This window comes from Hemibagrus wyckioides, linkage group LG08 (genome assembly GCF_019097595.1).
Source record: "Hemibagrus wyckioides isolate EC202008001 linkage group LG08, SWU_Hwy_1.0, whole genome shotgun sequence".
Classification (NCBI taxonomy): Eukaryota; Metazoa; Chordata; class Actinopteri; order Siluriformes; family Bagridae; genus Hemibagrus; species Hemibagrus wyckioides.
In genome coordinates this window covers 18,515,002-18,524,498 of record NC_080717.1, presented here as the reverse complement: position 1 = coordinate 18,524,498, position 9,497 = coordinate 18,515,002, and the positions used below count along the sequence as shown (strand labels likewise).

Below are 9,497 nucleotides of genomic sequence, written 5' to 3'. Positions count from 1 at the left end.
GACTACTGCAGTTGGTCACACTGAATGCCCAACATGTTTTGGTGATTAAAATGTACAAAGGAGTTAAAAGACCTTAACTGCTTAAAATATTTAACAAACTGACCTTTATTCCAGATCACTACAACAAAGTCCTATTGGTCTGAACAGGTAAACGAGAACTGCATTAAGATTTCATGGACTAATCACCGGAACAAAAAAACTGAGATCATGATTATTAATTGCGTGTTTTATTGGTATTAAACAGACAAAGAATTCGAAAGGAACAAAAGTGAGAAAAACAACTTGACAACTGGAAAGGGAAAAATAAAGGAAAGTTGTGAACAGAACAAACATGGAAAGAAATGACTGACAAAAGATATATATTTAAGCCAGCTCCTCTTCTCCCTCCTCCTCAAACTCTCCTTCGTCTTCAGCAGTTGCATCCTGGTACTGCTGGTACTCTGACACCAGGTCATTCATGTTGCTCTCAGCCTCTGTGAACTCCATCTCATCCATGCCCTCACCTGTGTACCAGTGCAGGAAAGCCTTGCGCCTGAACATGGCTGTGAACTGCTCGGAGATGCGCTTGAACAGCTCCTGGATAGCGGTGCTGTTCCCAATGAAGGTGGCGGCCATCTTCAGGCCACGGGGTGGGATGTCGCACACAGCGGTCTTCACATTGTTGGGGATCCATTCAACAAAGTAGCTGCTGTTCTTGTTCTGCACATTGAGCATCTGCTCATCCACCTCCTTCATGGACATTCGGCCACGGAAAACAGCAGCCACAGTGAGATAGCGCCCATGGCGTGGGTCGCAAGCAGCCATCATGTTCTTGGCATCGAACATCTGCTGCGTTAACTCGGGTACAGTGAGTGCACGATATTGCTGACTACCCCTGCTGGTCAGTGGGGCAAAACCAGGCATGAAGAAGTGCAGACGAGGGAAGGGCACCATGTTGACAGCCAGTTTGCGCAAGTCAGCATTGAGCTGCCCAGGGAACCTCAGGCATGTTGTGACTCCACTCATGGTGGCAGAGACCAAGTGGTTGAGGTCACCGTATGTTGGTGTTGTGAGCTTGAGGGTGCGGAAACAGATGTCATACAGGGCTTCGTTGTCAATGCAGTACGTCTCGTCTGTGTTCTCTACAAGCTGGTGGACAGACAGTGTAGCATTGTAAGGCTCCACCACTGTATCAGAGACTTTGGGTGAGGGGACAACACTGAAGGTGTTCATAATGCGGTCAGGGTACTCCTCACGGATTTTGCTGATGAGCAGGGTACCCATACCTGACCCAGTACCACCACCCAGCGAGTGAGTGAGCTGGAAGCCCTGCAGGCAGTCGCAGCTCTCAGCCTCCTTACGCACCACATCCAAGACAGAGTCCACCAGCTCAGCACCTTCTGTGTAGTGGCCCTTGGCCCAGTTATTACCAGCACCACTCTGGCCTGTGAAGAAGAAGCAATGACTATTACATACGCAGAGTTACAGCAAACAAGAAACAAGTCACGGCAAATCACACTGAGGAAAATATGACTGCAAGACAGATATGACAGTACCAGATTTACTGCTTTGCCTATGTATGCAAGAAGGAACAAAGAGAGAGAAATCTATTATAGAGTGTAGTGAAATAGTTACCAAAAACAAAGTTGTCGGGCCTGAAAATTTGCCCGAAAGGTCCAGACCTCACAGAGTCCATGGTTCCCGGCTCCAAGTCGACCAGCACAGCACGGGGGACATACTTGCCACCTGAAAGGATCAAAAATTAAAAAATATTTTAATAAATAAAAGTTTAAAAAGGACATTTTAAAAAATATGCAATGCTGAAAAACAGAACTCACCTGTAGCTTCATTGTAGTAGACATTAATCCTGTCCAGCTGAAGATCACTGTCACCATGGTAACTGCCTGTAGGGTCAATGCCATGCTCGTCACTTATGACTTCCCAGAACTGAGGGCACAAAAAATTTGGGGTTGTTAGGAAAAACTTTTTTTTTTTTTTTTAAACTGGTTTTGCCTCAAAAGGTTAAGCATTAAAACAAACCGAACAAGTAGAGGAGAAGCTTTACTCAAGACACCACTTGAAACGTTATACCCCTCTGACACACCGCTCCGGAGAGGAGAGCTAGCCAAGTCTATAAAGCTACTCAAGCCGCCAACGCAGGCTGGTTCATTAAAGCATTTACCCTGACTCCTTATAATTATAATAATAATAATAATAATAATAATAATAATAATAATAATAAATATACATCAACTAAAAGTTTTACATATTAGATTTCCGTACAGCGAAGGTGTAAAAACGTGGATTATTTTTGAGAGAGAGAGAGCGAGCGAGAGAGCGAGAGAGAGAGAGCTCTTTCCATGATCCTAACCAGATACAACCGGCCATGTTAACGGCAGGGCGCGCGCGCGCAGGCCAACACCCTTCAGCAGCTGCATTGTTTCGCCATTAGTTCATTCACAGAAAACCGTTTATCGGGGAAGAAAAGGTCTAAAAAATAAAGTTTTACAAATATCCGAGTTTTACATTAACGGCTCACCAAATGTGGGATTAATTACAGACCCCGATCGTTAACAGTATACAGTTTTTAAAAAAAAAAAAAAGTTATATATCAGTTCTAAAAAGTTATCATTGACCCTATGGCACAAAAATACTACAGTTAACCATCATAGAGAATGAAAGGATGAACTTTTAAAACAAACTGTACTGTTAAACACTCATCAGACGCTAAAGCAGACCGAGGCCTTCACACAGGCTCGGAAAAAAAAAAAACACACACACACACCGGGAAAACCCAGAAATACTTGTTGAAAAGAAAAGACTTTCACTTCTTACCTTGGCACCAATCTGGTTGCCGCACTGTCCTGCTTGCAAATGAACAATCTCCCTCATTCTGGACGCGCTAGAACAAACAGATGAACTGAAAGAAAACTCTCCTGACTCTGCCCTGCGACACTGAAGCCGTAACGTGAGAAGAACGTCTACTTATTCAGTCGGTTACATTCACCAAAGCGCTCCACCATTGGTTGATTTATGTCATGCGCCCGCCTCCCCGATGATATCATTGGTGAAGGATCGACTCGAGTCGACTAGAAGGTGCATGACTATTGGCTGACGGTGCGTACACTCACTTGTGATTGGCAGATACGGTTAGGACAGTTTTTCAAAAATGTTTGGTGTTTTGATCTTACCTGGGATATTGTAACGGTCCTCATGAGCGGTAAAAAAACAACGTGGTCTCCATGAGTCCCTGAAACAGAGCCAGGGCTCCGGGATATATTTACATTTATTTTACAGTCCTGTAAATTACAACCAGCTATTATAAATAATGTATTTCATTTATTAGTGAGTTGTTCTAGCTATCCTGTTTGACTGGTCACTTGTATTGGGTGTAATGGGGTTAATCCAAAGCTCAAAAATAAATAGACTAGAAATAATTCTATGTGTTCTGTAGCCAAAAACTGAAAAAAAAAAATAGAAGACTGGACAAAATATTATTGTACGCAATAAATCTGTGCTGATTTGGGTCCATTGAATTTATTAATTTATAGCCAGGACTGAACTCTCTCTCTGTGGGTTGGTGTTTGTGTGTAGCACCAAAGTCCTTGAGAAACGTTGTTTCATTTCACTATGTACTCCGTCAGCTATATGTGCTTGAAATGACAATAAAAGCGTCGTTTCATTTCACTATGTACTGCGTCAGCTATATGTGCTTGAAATGACACTAAAAGCTTCTTGAATCTTGTACTGTTATTTGAAAAGGGGTCCCTAGCTACAAAAAGTACATGAACACTGGGTATAGATTAGTTCTAAAGTCCGCTTAACGTTTACTCAGTGTTTGTCTGGTTAGTATGTGCATTATAAAATAGTGAGATTTGTAAATTAGCTACATGAAAACCTTCAGTTAGTTTCGGTCAGTGTAAGGCTCTTTATAAGTCGGTGGAAAATATTAGTAACTGATCTGACTGGTAAATTAGGTCATGTAAGCTGAATTGCCTTGTTGCATTGTTTTTAGTACAAACACCAGAAATTCACTGACTGAGAAAAAGGTATGGCAAATGATGCAGAATGTAGACTCCTAAAGCAAATGAGTTAAATGTATACAGATTCAAACTGAACAGTTTGTCGTCACAGTATTTTGAACACTTACGAGACATTCAAGGGGCAAAATAAGATTTTTATGCATAAGTGATCTTTAAGGTCTGATACGGATTCAACACATATCTGTACAACACAACCTCAAACAGGGATTTCTTCAGTACCACACAATCCCAAGCTCCTGCTTTTAAATCCTAAACTTTATAAAAATCAGATGAAATGTTCCACCGGTACTGAGGTGTAAAACAAAATTCCATTGAATCCATTGAAGTCAACTTCAAACCTTCTTTCAAACCTTCAAAACTTTAGAAGTTTAGACTTTTACTAAACTAGATATATAGATAGATATACTAGATTTCTATATCTACTAAACACAAATGCAGGTAAATTCAAAGTGATGTTTTCTTCTCTGTGTGCAAGGAACATCGTGTGAACTCCACACAAATGAAATGGTTTATCAACAGTCATGAGTCTCTATATCCATGCCATGTTTCTCTGTGTAACATCTATAAAAGAGGGAGAGAACAACAAGACACCTCAGTAATTTGATCATACTTTACTTTCTCTTAAAAATGCATTTCATTTTTTTGCCATTACGTATGAACACACAGACATATGAACGTGACTTGTGTGGAATTCTATCCTTCTTCCTCTTGAGCTTAGGTTTTGCTTAATGATGACACTGGGAACTTGCCAGTCTGCATTGCTGAGTATAGTATGTGCTGCTTGCTTGCCTCTGTTATGAATCTCCAAATCTGAACTGCATACACAAACTTTTTCTTTGCTGATGTGTGGCTTTTATACAATGTGTGTTCATACAACACAAAAGTCCATCTAAAAAGTGTTTTAAACCTTACCAATAACAATATCAAACTAATGAAATGTTACAATATACAAATGGCACTTTTTTATTTACTATACAAACTGACTTTCATCACATCAACTTTGAGAAGTTATCGTTCACATGCTGTGTAACATATCCCATCCCTTGACCGATACCATCGTAGCGAGATGTTGAGCTTTCAGCTGCTCCTTACATGTGTGAGGAATCACCACAGCAGACCAACTGGTCCTCATTGGTTTTACACAAGAGGCCCTTCCTGACACAACCCTCCCATTTTCATCCAGTGTCTGGGAACCAAACCTAAGCCTTCTGCATGATAGGTGAGAAACCTACCACTGAGCCACCAGCACCCTTACCATTGTAGCCAGTGGTTTTAATATTGTGGCTGATCAGTGTATGTTTTATGAAGTGAACATGTCTCCGAACCAAAGTAATATTAACTTCTCCAGAGTCCTGATCCCAATTAGTATATAAAGAAACATTGTGTTTTTCATTTTGGTTTGAAACAAATGTTTTGAAGTATTTTATCCATGTTTTATGTCTGCTGTTTAGCTGGAAACCAGTTTGAAGAAACTAAAAGAATGTTCTTTATGCATGTGTTTATTTAGGTTACTTGAGCGTCCTTCTACGTTGCAGTATGATTGGAAAAATGCTTTCGACGCCGGTTTTCCTGTCATCATATCGTCTCTGAAAACCCTGCAGATATCTCATGTCATGATAAATTGTTATGGTTTAGGCTAGACTTTTTTTAAATCACACTAGACAGAAAAGATACATTTATTAACTGGTTAATAAGATATGGTTTCAAGATATGGAAATAATATTTTCACTCTGGAAGAGTTTAGTGTGATTTTGTTTGCATTACGCTCAATGAAAAGTTAATGAAGTGTTAATTTTCAGTTAAGATTTAACGAATTAAAAAGACATAGTAAAAGAAAAGAAATTATGTTAAGCTTATAAAAGAATCTCATATTTGTTCCCTGTAACACATCCCAGTTTATTTTAATTTAAATTAAATTCAATCATTTTCAATTGAATTACATTTCGAATGATTTTCAATTCAATTATGTTCACGGAAAATATAGTTCATTTTTGTCAGTTTTCATTTCCTTTTTTTCCTGTGTGTATATTTACACACAGTGATGTGGCAGCGTGAGATCAGCAAATCTTTCCTATCTTTAGAGTAGGTGGTGTGAGCAGGAACAGAAGGAGTGGTGGAGGTTAAAGTTCGTGATGGGCCTGATGGTGCAGCTTCTGTAGGTGTTGTATGATACTGCAGCTATTTGACTGCTGTTCCTTAAATATTTCTGAAAAGTTTCAGTACTCAATCCAGCTATTCCCAGATGAACCTGCACTAACCTAGGTGTGTGGGAACCTGTCTGCCTTTTCCGTTTGATGTGCTCAGCTTTGTCTGCTTTGGTTATCTCTATTGAGACAACACAGATCTCAGTGGCTACAGGAACAATAGATAAAACCAAATCAAACCTACAACGATCATCTCATTCAGTTTAAATACAATACAGGGTATAGTTCAATAACTGTCCACAGCCATTCATTCAGCTACAAGGAAAAATGGTTTTATAAATTCAAGATAGCTGTGTAACTGTTCAAGGAGCTTAAATTAAGCTTGCTCTATGGATGTGGCCCCATATATCTCTACCTGCCAGCTGTCTCTGCTTTAATCATGATTCTAAACAGACTCAGTCATAGCTAAACAGCATGCTGTTATATTAAATACAAGCATGGAACATTTTTCTGTTGTGGAAAAAACACAACAGGGCTGGCAAGTGTATACCAACTGATCCAGTGACCTTCATCAACTCTCACATCATTCCATTCAGTCACTTATTATCACCAGGCCTGCAAGCGACTATAAATATCCTTATAATGAGGCAGTCACTTAGACAAACAGTCCTCTGTGTGAGTGCTGTGGGGATTTATTTCTGACACTAATTCTTTCTGTCACACAACAAACCTAAGATTTTAAGCTGCAGCACAAGTTAAATAAACTGTCCAAAATCCAGTTACTGTATTTAGCGTTTTGCTGTTTTATAAATAAGATGGTTGTTGCATTAAAAAATGTGAATACTTTGCATGGTTCTGAAGAATCTGACCTCTTACTGTGGTGTATTCAGGCAGCTTGCTGCTCTGTGAGCTCTCCACAGTGTCACCTGCTGAGTAAATTTGCCTACTGTGAGACCTGCTTGGCAATACGTACTGGCCACAGCAACAGGTCATTCAGCCTCACGCCGCTGGAATTCAGTCTGAGGGAAGTAGGAAGTCCAGGACAAAGGAAAACAGGAAATCATCACTTCTTGTACATCACAGCTCGTACTAGCAGAAAACATTCTTCCTGTGCTATTCTACACTTTTAAATCCCAACCTATGGTAAACCTGGCTCAGGAAAGATGGAAAAGAAGCATGAAACAAAGAAAAGAGGTGGACAGAGAGGAGTGGAAAAAAATGATTGTGAAAGAATAAATGAATCCCACTGTCAGGTTTTCAAAGAGTGGGAACATTCAGGTCTGTGTCCATCAACAAATATAGTAGCAGATGCATAAGGAGCTGGTGCACATTACATTATCCAGTCAAATCTTACCTCCGGTGGAGTGCAGTTAATGAGCATGCTAGTACTGCAAGTCAAGTTAAACCATTGACAAGGCAGATTAGATTCAAGAATTTAACACTGCTGTTGTATAAATCAATTTAGCAACAAATATTACAAAAAACACTAGTTCAAGTTTTATCTTATTTTTATTATTTGATTTTTATTTCATCCACACAAGTTAAATTTCTTTACATTTATGGGAGTAAAATGCGCCATACACAAGCTTTCAAAAATCACAGAGGGAAACATCGGCTGTTACTCCAATCTGTGCCTGCTCCAAACCTGACATTCATAAATCCCAGATGGTGATAAAACACCTGGGCATTAGTCAGAATGAAGTCAAAGATTGTTCACCTCTCACTGTTATAGAGCTCAACCCGGCCCTCGTTGTGTTTGTGCGACTAAGCAGCCAGGTGGAGCTGCAAGTTTGCCAGCTTGAGGAGAGACAATCTGACAGAAGTAGGAGGGGAGTGTCAGCACTACATCCCAAACACTCACCATGATCTAAAGTCAGAAAGAAAAACAAGAAACAATCCTCTAGAGACAAGGAATCCACATATCTCTCCTTTGATGTAAAGATGATTCTTGTGGAGACATGAACAGCACTTGGCATGGGTCACATGGGTATCCAGGGCTGGTGAATATTTCATCTATGTATGCAAGTACCAGTTTTTTCAACACGTCTATAAGCATGTTTTTAATAAGACACTGAGCATACACAAATAAGCCAATATGGCATTATGCAATACTTACAGCAACCAGAGGTGTTATTAAACATTTCAGTACAATTGTTGAATATTTGGTCATCTCTGAGATTCTCAAGGACTGATGGCACCAGTGGTAGACGATAGCTATACTTAAATGTCAACCTTTGATAGTCTATACTTTGAGAGTCTGACGCACTATTTTTTCTCAAATCAGAATCTGGTGAAGTGGAGGATCCCTTGTAACCCTTTCAAAAGAGGGCTTTGTTGATGATGAAGTCTCACCAGAATGAAGAAAAATCCCCATACACCTATCTGACAGATCAGAAACACTCTTCAGGAGGCAGTTGTGAATTGGTCAATGATGACTGCCCCCAGAAAACTTCATTAACAGAAATACAAAGGCTACACTGCATGATGCAAACCACTGGTTAGCCATCAAAAACATGATGACCAGGATAGTTTGCTAAACAAAAGTACTTAAAGGAGCCTATAGAGGTCTGGGAAAAGGTGTTGTACACAAAAATAAGACCAAAACAACTTGTATCATAGCGATGATGAGCACAGTGAGGAGGTGAAAAGGGACTGCCCAAGATAAAAAATAAAATATACTAACTCCGCCTATAGAAACTATATAAGCGATGATTTTGGAGACATTTTCCTACATATAATATACAGGAAAATGCCAGCTTAATCAGCCATGCTCATGTCTTTCTTTCTCCTCTTCATTGCTCCCAGCATGAGAATTGCTCTTTCCAGGCCTCCATGCTTCCTCATCTCAGCTTGTCTTCATTCTTCGCTCCCTGCTGAGGGCAAAGCATTGGCCACACTCTATTACCTCACTAAGCAAGAAGTTTGCCTCATGAGCACTGTTTCCAGCAGGCAGGTTAATGCCACTGATTTGCTCCCAGACTCATAAAAGCAATAATGCATACTTCCTTAGTGCTAGAGAGCTGTGAGAGGGTGAGCCCCTTGCTCTAACTCCAAATGTAATCAGTAGTGAGAGTGTGGCATGCACAATGGAGTGTGAGAGAGCTGAATGACTGGAGAAAGGATGTGTTAAAGAAGGATAATCATCTGGCATAGAAGCGGTGATCACATTCAGTCCTATGATCATATAGTGAACCTGACCAGGGTTGCTTTACTCTCTCTCCATTACTGCCAGAATCAATTCATTGTCTACATATACAGCTGTGAGTTATAGATACACGCTTACACCCCCATCTATCTCCCTCCACCTGATTCAATTCACAAAGGATGTGGT

At 40.1% G+C, this 9,497-nt stretch overlaps 1 protein-coding gene across 1 annotated transcript; it reads right to left on the bottom strand.

Annotated features, from left to right (window-relative positions):
* Positions 1–211: 211 nt before the first annotated feature.
* tubb4b (tubulin, beta 4B class IVb) lies at positions 212–2,972 on the bottom strand. Its single transcript, XM_058396677.1, has 4 exons — positions 2,815–2,972; positions 1,818–1,926; positions 1,615–1,725; positions 212–1,424 (listed from the first exon to the last, which is right to left on the bottom strand). Exons 1-4 carry the CDS (start codon positions 2,869–2,871, stop codon positions 364–366), a joined length of 1,338 nt encoding a protein of 445 aa, XP_058252660.1. The 5' UTR covers positions 2,872–2,972; the 3' UTR covers positions 212–363.
* Positions 2,973–9,497: the final 6,525 nt, after the last annotated feature.